The 15374-nt window shown below is 43.9% G+C and overlaps 1 protein-coding gene and 1 pseudogene across 8 annotated transcripts in view; one reads left to right on the top strand and one right to left on the bottom strand.

Annotated features, from left to right (window-relative positions):
- Window positions 1-15374, top strand: part of LOC148135420 (uncharacterized) — a 560459-nt pseudogene that overhangs the window by 192418 nt on the left and 352667 nt on the right. The window lies entirely within an intron of this gene.
- LOC122544520 (Fc receptor-like protein 5) overlaps window positions 1-15374 on the bottom strand; it is a 101802-nt gene that overhangs the window by 45421 nt on the left and 41007 nt on the right. For 4 of the 7 annotated variants that reach the window (XM_087984636.1, XM_087984638.1, XM_087984639.1 and 1 more), the window contains one exon: window positions 3843-3992. The exons of 1 other annotated variant lie outside the window; for it this stretch is intronic. In XM_087984636.1, coding sequence (XP_087840762.1) covers window positions 3843-3873 — 31 coding nt within the window. In that variant the 5' untranslated portion in view covers window positions 3874-3992. Of the gene's footprint in view, window positions 1-3842; window positions 3993-6493; window positions 6585-15374 lie in introns of all 7 variants that reach the window. 2 more of the 7 variants (XM_087984637.1, XM_087984640.1) reach the window with 1 other exon arrangement.

The following is a 15374-nucleotide window of genomic DNA, read 5'->3' as shown; positions in this document are numbered from 1 at the left end:
GGGAGATGGAGAAAGGGAGAGAGACAGGGACAGAAGAGGGGTAAATAAAGAGAGAAGCAAGGACAATAACATGGAAGCACGGAGAGGGAGAGAGAGAAAGAAGGAGGAAGAGAGAGTTAGAAGGGTGGGGGGATAGATAGAGACACTGCGAGAGGGACGATGGGGCGAGAGTGAGTGAGATGGGACAGAGAAGTGGAAAAACAAAATAGAGGGAAGAGAGAGTGAGGGAGGGAGATAGTGAGATGCGGAAGAATGGTGTGTTAGAGAGAGATAGGGAGATTAAGTAAGAGGAAGGAGGAGAGAGAGAGTTGTTGGGTAGAGAGAGTATGACAAAAGAGTGTGAGTGAAAGAGAGGGAGAGAAAGAAAGAAAAACATGAGAGACAGTGATATAGTGTTCAGATAGAGATGGCGGTAGAGTGTTTACAGAGTAAGAGAGAAAAAGACCGTGACAAAGAATGTGAGAGATAGGGATAGACAGATATTAGAAAGGAAGACAAAAGAGAGAGAATGGGTAAAGAGAGTGAATGTGGGAGAAAAAATGGAAGGGGGGAGAGAAAGAGAGAGATGAGAAGATGAAGAGATGGAGAAGTGAGATGGGACAGAAACAGATTCAGAGAGACACACAGGGAGAGAGATGTTCTCAGGACCTGCATTTAATTCCTAGTATGGCAGAGAGCAAATGCTGAAATTATAAAAATCTGCAACTAATGCTGGGCCCAACCAGCAATGCCTACATCCTGTGAATGCATTAAAAAGACACATCAATTACTAATGTGATTATGTTCAAAGTATCCATTCGGACCCTCAAGCTTGCTGCACTATTGAGTAGGATCATAGCTGATCCTGTATCTCAAAGCCATATCCATAGAATCCTTACAATGTGGAAATAGTACATTCAGCCCAATGAGCCCACACCAACCTTCCAAACAGCATCACACACAGACCCATCTCCCTAACCTAACCCTGCACTTGTCATGGCAAACCTACCTAGACTACACATCCCTGGACACTAAGGGTAATTCCCCTTGGCCAATTCAACTTAATCTGCACATCTTTGGATTTTGGCAGGGAACTGGAGCACTGGGAGGAAACCCACACAGACATGGGCAGAATGTGCAAACTCCACACAGACAGTTGCCCAAAGGTGGAATCGAACCAGTGTCCCTGGTGCTATAAGGCAGCAGTACTAGCCATTGAGTCACCATGCTACCCCCACATTCCCCATTTTGTCTTCATTTCACTTGGTTCCTTTCAAATCTAGACAATTATCACTCCATTCAGCTCCCTTTGTCTATCACCATTTCGCTTTTTGTTTCTCCACATCTGTTTCACTTTTAGCCACGTTGTACTGCATCTGCTATGTCTTTGCCCACTCACTCAAATTGTCTAAATCACTTCCTTTGCATCCTCCTCACAATCCTGGCCAGTTTTGTGTCATGAGCAAACTTGGAACTGTTGCATTTGGCTCCCTCATCCAGGTCATTAATATATATTGAGAGTGGCTGGGGCCCATGTATTAGTTCCTGCAGTATCCCACTAGTCATGATTTGCCTCTTGGGTAAAAAACACATTTATTCCCACTCTCTCTCTTGTCCATCAACTAATTCTCAATTCACATCAATATACTACCATCAAACTCTTGTCCTTTCACTTTGCATATAAACCTTGTCTCAAATGTCTTCTGAAAAAGCCAAATAAGCTACATGTACTGTTTCTCCCTTATTTATCCTTAGACCCTCAGAAAATGACAGTTGATTTATTAAGATTCTTCTGCCTCTCATAACCCATTCTGGCTTTGTCCAACGTCTTTAATGCTTTCTAAGTGTTCTGTCATCACACCTTTTACAGGTATTTTCAGAATTCCCCCTAGAATGTTCAGCTGTCTGGTCTGTAATACTGTGATTATTTTTATCTCTCTCTGCCGCCTACTTTTTAAACAGAGGGATTACATTACCTCTCCTCCAATATGTGGGAATTGTTCCCAAGTCTATAGAATCTAAAGCATTATCAACAATGCGCCCATTATATCCAGTTCCACTTTCTTAAAGATGCTGAGATATCAATTAAGAGTCCCTCAGGACTTATCAATCTTCAATCCCACTAATTTCCCCAATACCATTTCTCTACTATTACTGATTTCCTTCAGTTCCTCCCTCTCAATAGATGTTGGTTATCTGACATTTACTGAGAGATGATTTATTTCCCTCTTTTGAGAAGACATAACCAAATTATGCATTCAAATCTCCTGCCATTATAATATCCCCTCGATTCAGACTGCAATGGACCTACAATTATCTTCATAAATACTTTTCTCTGCACATGTTTGCAGAAGCTTTTACAGGAGAAAGTGAGGACTGCAGATGCTGGAGATCAGAGCTGAAAATGTGTTGCTGGAAAAGCGCAGCAGGTCAGACAGCATCCAAGGAGCAGGAGAATTGACGTTTCGGGCATGAGCCCTTCTTCAGGAAGAAAGGCTCATGCCCGAAACGTCAATTCACCTGCTTCTTGGATGCTGCCTGACCTGCTGCACTTTTCCAGCAACACATTAGAAGCTCTTAGAGTCAGTTTTTAATGTTCCCTGCAATTTTAAACTCATTCGCTATTGTCCTGCTCTTGATCAAAAATTTTGTCTTTGTTTTCCAAATTCTACAATTCAATCATGCATATTCATTTACATGTACACCAGCACATGTGTACTCACAAACACACACACTACCTTTATACACTCATGGGATTTGGGTATTGCTGACGAGACCAGCATTTATTGCTTGTCTTTAATTGTGCTCTCTCTCCTGTGGCCTCTTTCTCTCTAATTCCCCTGCACCCTCAATCTCCTGCTCTCCCGCACCCTCATTCTCTCTCTCCTGCACCCTCACACTCTCTCTCCCACACCCTTACTCGCTCCATTTATGTCCTGTACCCTAACTCTTCCTGTATCTCTCCTGCACCATCACACTCTGTCTTTCTCTCCCGCAACCTCATTCTCTATTTCTCGCACCTTCACACTCTCTCGCTCTCTCCCACATTCTCACACTCTCTCTCTCTCTTACAACCTCACATTCTCTCCCTCACATTCTCACTCTCTCCTATCCTTAGTCTCTCTCTCTTCCCCACACCCTTATTCTCTCTCCTGCACCGACACTCTCTCCCGCACCTTCACTTTCTCTGGCTCTCCACCGCATCCTCACTGTCTCCCTTTCTCCCCCGCACTCTCACTCTCTGTCCCTCCTCTGTACCCTCAATCTCCCTCTCATGCCATCACTCCCTCTCTCCTGCACACTCTCACACACACTGTCTCTCTCGTGCACCCTCAATCTCCTTTTCACCCCGCACCCTCTCTCTCTCTCTATCTCTCTCTCTCACACACACACACACCTTCACTCTCTCGCTCGCACCCTCACTCTCTCTGTCCTGCACGAGTGTATTTGAGAGAGCATTTGGATGAGAGAATCTGAGAGAGGGAGACTGTGCGTGAAAGCTGTGAGAGATTGTGAGGAGTGCATGTAAGAGAGGGTGTTAGTGTGTACGTGAGAGAGATATATTGTGCGTGAGAGTGTGAGAGATTGTGAGAGTGCATGTAATAAGGTGTCTGTGTGGGAGAACAACAGTGTTGGAAAGTGTGTGTAAGTGTGTGAATAAGTGTGAGAGTGTGTGAGTGAGTGAGCGTGTGCGTGTGTACAATCTGGGAAATGCCAGCACGCATGTGCACTGCTGTCCGTACACAATAGGATTGTGCCTCTGTTCACATTCCCATTGTACACTGAGCTGAGGGCAGGAGCTGAATAACAGATTTATTCCTTGCACCCACCCTGAAATAGTGATAAAAGCTGGAGATACATACCGAGCAGTAAGAGAGCAGAGAAGATCTCCATCACAGTGCCCTGTCTGATCGATGTGTGTATTCAGTCAGTGACTCAGTCTGCTGTTTCCTGCTTGTCTGATCCTGCTGATGGCAGGGAAGTGGGCGGCGAAGTGGGCACTGCCAAAGGGTCTGAGACAGATTGAGATGGGACACAGTTGTCAGTCACCAGGACGTTTCTTCACCCACCACACCCCATTACCCTCCATTCCCCCTCATGATTAAAAATCTCAGCCTTCAATATACTCAACGATGCAGCCTGGACAGCCCTCTGTGGTAAATAATTCCACAGATTGACTCCTTCTGGAGAGAAGAAATTCCTCGTCACTGACAGCACAGAAACTGACCCTTTGGGTCAGCTCTCTTCCCCTCATCCAGTTCTTGGGGCGAAATAGGCTCAGCCATTCCTCCCCATCTCTCTTTCCAATCTGTTCCATCCCATTGTCCTGAAACATTGATCCTCTCGTTTTAGATTACACCACACAAGGAAGCATTCTTTCTCCAACTTTTTGCCAATCACCTCTTCAGCATCTTATATCCCTCAGTTAGATCTCCTGTACAAGAGGGATAGGTTGCATTCAAGCTGGAGGGCGATCAATATTCTGGCAGAGAGATTTGTTCAAGCCACTGGTAAGGGTTTAATCTGGTCTGGTAGGGAAGTGGGATCCAAAGCATTGTGGAGATGAAACAGAAGGTTGCGGTCAGTACAGAAGGTAATGACAGCAATTCAAAGGCAAAGGTAGTGTAGGTAATCCTAATATTAGACAGGACAGAAACAGGCATGGCAGGAAGCAAGGGAAATCTTTATTTATTTCAAGGTGGGAAGCCTGATAGGTAAGGCAACTGAACTGAGGGCATGGATTGTTACATGGGACTGGGATATTACAGCTATTACAGAAACATGGCTGAGGGAGGGACAGAACTTATAGCTCAACATTCCGGGGAACAGATGTTATAGGAAGGATACAGAGGGAGGCAAGAGAGCAGAGTGAGTTCATTTTTGATGAGGGAGAACATCACAGCAGTCCTGAGAAAGGACATTCTTGAGAGATGATTCACTGAGTTTATATGGGTAGAACTGAGAAATAGCTGGAAATGTGTTGCTGGAAAAGCGCAGCAGGTCAGGCAGGATCCAGGGAACAGGAGAATCGACGTTTCGGGCATAAGCCCTTCTTCAGGACCTGGGGGGTGCAGTGAGAGAGGGACTCACTGAAATCTTTGTAGAGGGAGGAAGAGAGCTTCTTCAAGGAAGGCATCCTTGTAAGAGGATTCGCAGTAGGTTGAAATCTTTGAGGAGAAAGTGAGGTCTGCAGATGCTGGAGATCAGAGCTGGAAATGTGTTGCTGGAAAAGCGCAGCAGGTCAGGCAGCATCCAGGGAACAGGAGAATCGACGTTTCGGGCATAAGCCCTTCTTCCTGAAGAAGGGCTTATGCCCGAAACGTCGATTCTCCTGTTCCCTGGATGCTGCCTGACCTGCTGCGCTTTTCCAGCAACACATTTCCAGCTCTGATCTCCAGCATCTGCAGACCTCACTTTCTCCTCATAGAACTGAGAAATAAAAAGGGCAAGATCACTTTAATGGCACCTACTATAGGCTTCCCCCAACAGACAGTGGGAGATTGAGAGCAAATATGTAAGGAGATCACAGAGAGCTGCAAGAATAATATTATGGTAATCATAGGGGCTTTCACTTTCCTAACATCGACTGGGGCTGCTAAAGTGTTGAGGACTTGGTTGGAGAGAAATGTGAATGCGCTCAGGAAGAATTTCTTACGAGTTTGTACATGGCCCTATTAGAGAAAAAGCAAAAGTTGACCTCCTCTTGTGAAATAAGGCAGGGTAAGTCTCAGAAGTGTTACTAAGAGTGAATAGTGACCATAATTCCATTACTTTTAATAGCTATGGAAGAGGAAAGGTTCACAAGTTAAAGTTCTCAATTGGAGCAAGGCCAATTTCGATGGTTTTTAACAGGAACGTTCAATGAGTTGATTCAGGGAAGCTGGTTGCAGGCAAAGGGACATCTGGTAAATAGGGGGCTCTCAAAAGTAATTTAATGAGTGTAGAGAGGCAGCATGTTCCAGGCAGAAGCAGGAAGCCCTGGATGACTAAAGTTATGGAGGCCTTGGTCTTGGAAAGGAAGGAGGCATTTGAAATATAGGCAGCTGCCATCCAGTGACTTCCTTGAAGAGTATAGAGGGTGTCAGAGTGTGCTTAAGAGAGAAATCAGTAGTGTGAAAAGGGGACATGAAAAGATATTGGCAGATAAGGTAAAGCAGAATTCAAAGTACGTGAAGGACAAAAGAGTAACTAAGAAGAGAATAGGGCCTCTTAAAAATCCTGAAGAAGGGCTTATGCCCGAAACGTCGATTCTCCTGTTCCCTGGATGCTGCCTGACCTGCTGCGCTTTTCCAGCAACACATTTTCACCTCTTAAAAATCAGCAAAGTTACCTACATGCAGAGGGCCAAGAGATGGGTGAGGTTTTAAATGAAAATGTCAAATCAATGTCAGGAGAATTACTTATTGCTTTGCATCTGCCCCAGTGTCACTCTTCCTACATACTGGGCCCAGTCTTTGGCAGGAACTGACAAGTCAAGCTTCACAAATAGCAGCATAATGATAGAAATGCTTACCCCAATTTAAAGACAACTCTTGCAAGTGAATCACTTCAGGAGTACGCTGTTCCCTTATCACCACTGAAATAGCTCCATGAAGACCAGGATTCTGAAACCAATTCACCCTTTACTTACATGTGCATAGTACATGACACTGACCCAGCTAAACTGAGCCACCTCCCAAAGTGAACAGAACTCCTGATATTCCTGTTTATATTATTTTATTAAACAAATTACAAAAACAGTTTACAACAAACAGTTACACTTACAGCTGTATACAAGAGACAGCAATTTTACAAGGGAGAGGAGCAGCAAAGCCAGGCCCCAAACCCTACCATTCAAACAGTTTACAGGGACATGAGGACAAACCTCAAATCCCAGTTTCACAAAGATATAAAGAGACAACAGCAGTGACAGTTGTACATTAGACAGTACTGTTACATACAAAAGTGCAGATAATACAGACCCAGCAAGCCCCCATCCCTCCCACCTTCCGACCACTAAGGCAACCCGCCCCTACCCACCTTCCGGTTCTCGGTCCACCCCATGCCCCTTCCAGTTCTCGGTCCGCCCTGACACACCTTTCGACCACTTCTAGGACAGCCCGCCCCGGTACCCGCCCAGGGTGACAGCGGTCAGGACAGCCTACCCACCTTCCGGCTTCACTAACCATCCTCAGCACCTTTCGACCACCTCTGGGGCAGCCCGCCCCGGTACCTGCCCGGGGTGACAGCGCTGAGGACGGCTACCTGCCTTCTGGCTCTCGGTCTGCCCCTACGTACCATTGGGCTCTCACCCACCCCGTTGCACCTCCAACCAGTGGGCTATCCTGGCACACCTTTCGGCCACCTCTAGGACAGCCCGTCCCCTTCCCTGGATATTCCTGTTTATATCTGTTAGCCAGGACTCCCTGATTGGACAAGACCATCAGCCCCGATGAGGGAACTCAGATTCTATGAGGTCCACCTGGCTGACCTCGTTCTAATCATTATCGGAAGGGGCTCACGAAAATAGAACAAGGAGAATCTCCATGGATAAGCAGGGTCAGAGTTGGAAGCAGATGTTTCAAAACTATCAGTGAGAGTAAAAAAATCAGGTTAAAAAGCAGAACTCAACAAGAAATCAGAATCATACATGGTTGGAAAAGGCGGTCAATGAGCACTGTTCAATTCAAAACTTAAGGCAGACAAAGTGGAAAAATATCGAGGTAAGTCAGAGATTTGGACATCTTTCAGGAACACACAGATGGTGTTTAAAACAGAAAAAGTTTATTGTGAAAATAAAAATATACAAAACAAGCTTCTGTGGTTATGTAAAAAGGAAAGAGAGTAGCAACCTATCAGACATACTCTAAAGACACAGGATTTTGGAAGATTGCTGTTAAAAATGAAGGGGTGCTGTGCATCTTAGAAGTATTAAGGGAGGTAAGTTCCTGGGCCCTGGTGGATCTATTCCAGAGTGTTGAAACAGGCAAGTGAGCAAATTGCTGGAGCATTGACATGCATCTTTGTATCCGATTTGGCCACAGGTAAGGTCCCAGAGAACAGGGGAATAGCCAATGTAGTTCCCATTGATTAACAAAAGGGAGCAGGGATAATCCTGGAAAATGCCAGCCTGTGAGTTTCATTTCGATGGTAGGTAATTTATTTGAACAGATTCGCAGGGACAGGGGTCTAAACGCATTTTGAACCAGTTTTACTTATTAGTGATAGACATCTTTTTTTTGCAGGGGAGGTCATACCTCATTAACTTGATCAGCTTTCAAGGAGGAGGCAAAGATGATTGATGTGGGAAAGGCAGTTTATATTGTCTACATGGACTTCAATAAAACCATTGACAAGATCCCTCCTCGCAGACTGATTCAAAAGGTGAATTAACATGGTATCAGGAGTGAGCAAGGCAAGGTGGATAGAGAACTGGCTCAGTCACAGGAGAGGGTAGCGATGGATAGATGCTTTTCGGAATGGAGGGTTGTGACTAGTTGTGTTCAACAAGGATTAGTACCGGGACCACTGATGTTCATGATCTACATGAATGATTTGGAGGAAAATGTGGATGGTCTAATTAGTAAGTTTGCGGACATTACAGAATTTGGTGGAGTTACAGATGATGAGGAAGATTGTTAGAGAATATATCAAGATCTACATCAGCTGGAACACGGGCAAAAAAATGACGGATGGAATTGGACAAATGTGGTTTTCGGAATTCACGTACAGGTGGAAATTATACAGTGAATGGCAGAACTCGGTGTTGTATTGATGTGTAGGGAGATCTGGATGTGCGGGTCCACAGATCACTGAGGGTGACAGTGCAAGTAGATAATGTGGCCGGACAGGCTGCCCAAAATAATTAATTTATGATGAACTTCACTATAGCGGCCATAAATTAAAGCATGCTGGGAAATGGAAACCAGCCTTGACTAAAGTGATTGTATCAATCCACATGCTGCAGAATACAGACAGGCTGCAGAATACAGACAGGCTGCAGAATACAGACAGACTGCAGCTGCCCACAAACCTGACAGCTGCCGACCCTGCAATACACACCTGGAATTGGACACTGAATGGGACAATGGAATGTCGCCCTCGAGACAATCAGGAGCATCAAGTCATTCGCTAGACACAGAGGCACCCAGCACCCTGATTTGGAGGGGTCTGTGTGCACCCAGTGCCTACGATAATGGACACTTCAGGACCACACTGTCATGAAAGTGCCAACACCTGGTTGGGTCTGATCGAACAGGGTAATGAAGCCTGATCAATCCATTGGCAGATCTTCAAGACACTTCCAAAAGGGCGTGAAGATTCAGAACAGTGAGAGTTGCCGCAAAATCCCGCTCAGCGCAGTAACTCAAGAATAACACCAAAAGAGAAGACACATCCAAGACTATGGAAGAAGAGGAAGACGCAGGCTCATGGAACCTACTTCAAGTGTGGTGGTATATGATTATACAAAGTTAAGTAAAGTCTAAGATTGTTTGTAGTGTGTATCGTTAGTTTATAGTAAACTTTATTGTTCTAATTTTAATTGTGTCAAATAAATGAGTATTATTGTGTATCATTATTAAGGTTCAACTCACAGTTCCTTTGCTGAATATAAGAATTTAAACACACTGTGTGGCAGGTGCAACAATAAGATAGTAAAATATGACTACGGCATGCTTGCCTTCATTGGAAGGGGCATTGAAGATAAGGTAGTCAGGTTATGCTGCAGCTCCAAACAACTTTAGTTAGGCCATGTTTGGAATATTGTGTAGAGTTCTCGTCACCACACGATCAAAAGGATGTGAATGTTTTGGAAAAGGTTTGGAAAAGGTTTACAAGGATGTTGCCTGGTCGGTGGGATTTTAGCTATGAAGGAAGGTTGGATAGACTGGGTTTATTTTCACTGGTCTGCAGGACACCAAGGGCCAACCTGATAGAAATTTATAAGATTGTGAAAAACATGGATACATGGAGGTATGATGCTTTATTCCCCTGGGTGGTGGGGTCAATTACTAGGAGACACTAGGAGACAGGTGCTGGGGGAGGGTGGTGGGGAAGTCTAAGGCAAGTATTTCACACATATGACAATGAGTACCTGGAATCCATTGCCAGAGGTGGTGGTGGAAGCTGATAAAAGAGCTACATTCAAAAAACACCTGGACAAATGCATTCATAGGAAGGAGCAGAGGGTTACAGATTAGTATAGAATGGCAAAATGTGTTGGTGGAATTTTGGAGGTTTAAAGGACCTGTTCCCGTGCTGTGTTCTCCTTTGTTCTTAATGCTTTAATGTTTCCAGGTGACCTTCATTCACTATTCCGAGTAATAGATGATCAGGTATTAGTGATTTGTCTACCAATAGCATCATTACATAGCCCAGCACCATTTCCTTCCTAATCACTTTTACCCTTCCAATCAACTCCTGGTTCTCTAACATTTCTGTCCTCTTGAGTCCTCTTTTGTGAAGACAGAAGTAAAATACATGTCCTAATCTTATGCCAGTTCTTTGTTCCCCAGTATAATTTCACTTGGACCCTTACTGCACTAGATCTACATTTATCTTTACAGACTCATTGTACTCACATATTTGTCGATGTTTTTACAGCCAATTTCTATGTTCACTACAATTTTACTGTCCTACACTATTTTCTACCCTTGAGCATTTATTATCCTTGATTTCTAAAATGCTCCCTATCCTTAGGCTTGCTGTCTTATTTTCTCAAGCAATCTTACGTCTCTGCTCTTTGTTTCTATACTCTCCAGGATCAATTTTGAAACTCATACCAGAGTCACCTTTCCTCCTTTTTCCCTTGCGTCAGACAGAAATGAGTAAATTCATAGGGTGCTCTCTTTAAACATGAACCATTCCCCATCCACCATCAACCACTTTAATATGGCTCACATCCATCCTTGCCAATTTGTGTCTCTTACACTCATAGTTCTCTTTATTTAGGTTCAGGATGCCAGCTTCTAGTTCAACAACTTGGCCCTTCGTCTTGATGAAGAATGCTGCATATTATGGTAACTCTTCCCCAAGGAAACTGTACATAACAAGCTTGTTAGTTCATAATTTCTCATTGCAACATATTCTAGTTAGAACAGCCTGTTGGCTCATTGGTTACTCAAGGTTTTGGTCAGAAGAACCATCTCTTTCTCAATCACACACAAACTTCAAGAAGGCAGTTCACCACCACCTTCTCAAGGACAACTAGGGATAAGCAGTAAATACTGGCCAGCCAGCAACACTCACATCTTATACATGAATACATGTCAAGAACACACATATACACCCATACTCATGGGAATAGTCCACCAGTTCATTTTGTCCAATCCAAATGCAAATTGAAGTCATCCAGGATTACAGATGAACCATTACAACAGAAATCTCTGATGCTTTGCTTAATGCCAGAATGTGTTTGTAGGAAGGCTAATGGAATGTGAACCTTTATTCCAAGAGGATTTGAGCACAGGAGCAGTGAAGTCTTGTTTCAAACACATCAGACTTCGGTTAGGATGTACCTTCAGGACTGTGTGCAGTTTGGGTCTCCTTACCTCAGGGAAGATGGTATTTCCATGTAGAGCAAGAGCCATGAAGATTCAGCACCTTTTCCTTGATTTGGGGACAATATCACATAAAGAGCAAGTGGGCAAACTGGGCCTGTGTTATTGAGGGATTGGACAGATGAGCAATGATATCATTGAAAATACAGTAACCCAACCCTTAAAGGGAGGGACAGGTTTAATGTTTGCTACTTAAGGGTAACGAGAGCCGGGCAGGATTTTGAAACAAGTGGGACTTTGGTCCGAGAAGAGAGTTTATTTTGTTTTGCTCAGTGGTTTGTGATCCTTTAGATTTCTATACCTGCAGGAGTCTGGGTCACACTACCTCTGTGTATGTTTAAGGTAGAGGCTGGTAGATTAATGAATATGATTGTTAATTGGGTTATGGGAATGGGGTATGTAAAATGCATTGAAATACTTGTTCAGCCCTGATCATGTTCACTAGAACAGCAGGTACAAGGGGCTGAATGGCCCACTCATGTTTGTATGTTTCTCTGTTGCGTAAGCAGCCCTTCGTGTTTCTTATCATTCTCAAAAATATTCTCAAATACTTTCCTCTCCTAATCATGAAACTCTGCTCGGAAATGTGCAATTTATAGACTTGTTAGCTCAAAGGTTTTTTTCCCAAATTAATGCAGTGGCAATGAAAATGTAATGTGTGAGATTAGACCCGAGCTGTCCTTTGTCTCAGGGAGGGACTGAAGATTAGCAATGACTGTGTCAAGCCAAATCGAAGCAAGTATGTCCAGTAAGAATATCGGACAATTTTGTGTTTCTGTAAATGACAGCTTCAACAGGTTTTTATTTAACTCTTGGCCCGGAAAAGCTGCATTAGCAACTCTGCTATTTCATGTACACTCCAAGTAAATTGGAGTCTAAGTGAAGAAATTATGTCTGTGAAGAGAGATAGATTGGAAAAGATAGATTATATGAATAGATAGACATACAGATAAGACATTTCCTGCTTAAAGTTTGAACACTATGTTAAACAATGTTGCAGTAACGACACCATTGTTTAAGAGAGACCCACAAAGGAGCACATATCCATCAAAATTTCACCATTCCTTTAACAATGTAACTACTGAGCCCTGGTTTAATGTACCTGACCACTTTTCAGACATCATCCCGTTGAGGGAAAAATATCAATTATTAATTGCAAGGATTTGTTGCTGAACAGACTGTTAAGGATGGAGTTACTCCAGTGAGATTTAAAAGTAAAAAAAACATGTTCCAATCATAAACATTAACTCTTAACCTGTGTGTAAAAAAAGAGCCCTAATTCGACAACAACAGAATACAGCAATTCTATAGAAATGCTACATCATCTGACAATGCTTCCCACTGAATTTGTGCTAGAATTTAAACACTTAATAAACCATTTGATGTGTTACTTATTATCGTGGTAGAACAGGAGAATCCAGCTAATATTTGCACAAAACAGCTCACAACAAAAATGAACTATGCACCTGCACCCTTAGGTCTTTTTGTTCAGGAACACTGCCCAGAATCATCCCATTGCCCAGGTCCAGATGCAGGTGACAGTAAAGAAACTGCATATTGGCCTTCATAGTGAGAGGATTAGGTTATAGGAGCAGGGATGTCTTGCTGCAGTTGTACAGTGCATTGCTGAGGCCACGGTTAGAAGATTGAGTACAGTCTTGGTCTCCTTATCTGAGGAAGGATGTTCTTGCTCTCGAGGGGTTGCAGCAAAAGTTTATCAGATTAATTTCTGAAATGGTAGGACTGACGTACGAAGGAGATCGAGTCAGTTCGAATTATATTTGCTGGAGTTTAGACAAAGGAGAAGTTGCGGTGGGGTGGGAGAATGTCTTAAACCTACAAACATTCAAACATGACTTTGACAAGTTGGATGCAGGCAAGATGTTCCCAATGATCCACAGGATTCCAGAAACAGAAATTAAAGTTTACGGATAAGAAATAAATCTTTTAGAACTAAGGAGCCATGTCTTCTCTCAGAGAGTGGCAAGCCTGGGGGATTCACTACCACAGAAAGTAGCTGAGGGGAAGCATTGTGTTTTCAGGAATGGGGTAGATATCACTCTTGTGCCTGAAGGGACTAAGTGATGCAGTGGTGGCAGGGCAGCGGAGTGCAGAATTAGGGTACTGCGCTCGATGATCAGCCACAATCCTATTGAATGGTGAAGCTGCCTCGAGGGGTCGAATGTCGAGGGTCGTCCCGCCCTGTACCTTCTGTGTTTCTATGATTTTTCTTTGTAATTGTAACCCAGGTATTAACACCACCAATTTCCTACAGCAAAAATGCTTCAGTGTTTCCAAATAGGTTTCACACATCCTCGAAGACAATCCTCATGCACTCTTGAGGGCAATTCTGACAAAAAAACAATATTTCTCCTACAGGAGAGGAGAGTGTTGATTGCTTACCAAGTCAATTGTGCCTTGCAGAGGTGTTGCAATTGAGAATGCAGCCACTGATGCTGAGTGCCTTCACATGGCAGATATTGTTTCAGTTTTATACAACCAATTGGTCAGGGTATTGCTTTGGTAAAGCTCAGAGGGCACAGTCTCAAGATAAAAGAATGTTGATTTAAGTCTGAGATGAAGAGGAATTCCTTCCCTCAGGGGTTGTGAGTCTTTGGAATTCCTTGCCACAGAATGCTTGTGTATATTGAAGGTGGAGACAGATTCTTGATTACTTGGGGAAATCAAGGGAAAGTGCAGGAAAGTGGACATCAGGAATGTCAGATCAGCTATGATCCTACTGAATGATGGTTTAGGCATGAGCGACTGAATGGCCTACTCCTTTTTCCATTTCCTATGGGTTTATGAACTACCAAATTACTCCCACCCATTTTGTTCCTTTGTGAAAGACACATTGGGTAACCGATGTGTCTTTCACAAAGGGAACCAGGGCCTGGGTAGTGCACAAATAATGTTTTGATTGTTGTACACATATGAATGCTACATTGTGGCAAGTTGTGTCTGAAATTCTGAGTTAGCAATGGACTAACTGTATTCATGTACTTACTGGTGTTTGAAACCATTGGAAACTGTCAGTCAGTGACAGTGATTGAGACTCACTCAGCAGTTACTAAGGAACCTCATCTTGTTCATTCATCTCCCCTACACAGTCAGCCAGCGGCCACCTTCATCTGATCAAGCCTTCTTAGTGACATTACCCTCCTCAGTCACTTTCTCCTGCACGGCCCCAAAATCCCAGGCCTGCAATCAACACGAGGAATAATGCAGCCCCTTTACTTGCTCAGACTATCAGGAATGCAGATTTTACAGGACATTGCTCCGTGTGACTCCAGTTCTACTCTCACATTGATGACACTTAATTGCCCTCGGAAAGGGCAACAGACACTGCTGTTCAACAGGAAATAAAGATTTTAATAAATGATTCTAGGGAGTGTGGGACTGTCGGAGGGTCAGAGCTGAGGCAGTGCCGTACTGTTGGAGGGTCAGTACTGAAGGAGTGGCGTAACATTCGAAGGTCAGTGCTGAGGCAGTGCCTCACTGTCACAGGGTCAGTGCTGAGGGGGTGGCGCATTGTCGCAGGTTAGTGCTCAGGGAGCGCTGCACCAGAGGGTCAGTACTGAGGGAATGCCGCACCGTCAGAATGTCAGTACTGAGACAGTGCCACACTGTTGGAAGGCCAGTGCTGAAGGAGCACTGCACCATCTGACAGTCAGTGCTGAGGGAGTGCCACACTGGAGGATCAGAACTGAGGGAGTCCCACACTGATATAAGGTCAGTACTGAGGGACCGATGCACTGTCAGAGATTTCATACTGAGGCACTGCTGCATTCTGTGAGCTGACGTCTTTTATGTGATATTTCAATGCAGCAGTGTGCATGGCCATTATTTTCATGT

This window comes from Chiloscyllium plagiosum, unplaced genomic scaffold (assembly GCF_037043375.1).
Source record: "Chiloscyllium plagiosum isolate Xiang-an unplaced genomic scaffold, Cpla_swu_hap1 HiC_scaffold_49, whole genome shotgun sequence".
In the NCBI taxonomy this organism is placed as follows: Eukaryota; Metazoa; Chordata; class Chondrichthyes; order Orectolobiformes; family Hemiscylliidae; genus Chiloscyllium; species Chiloscyllium plagiosum.
Note: the sequence above shows the minus strand (reverse complement) of the source record. Positions and strands in the feature narration are given on the sequence as shown.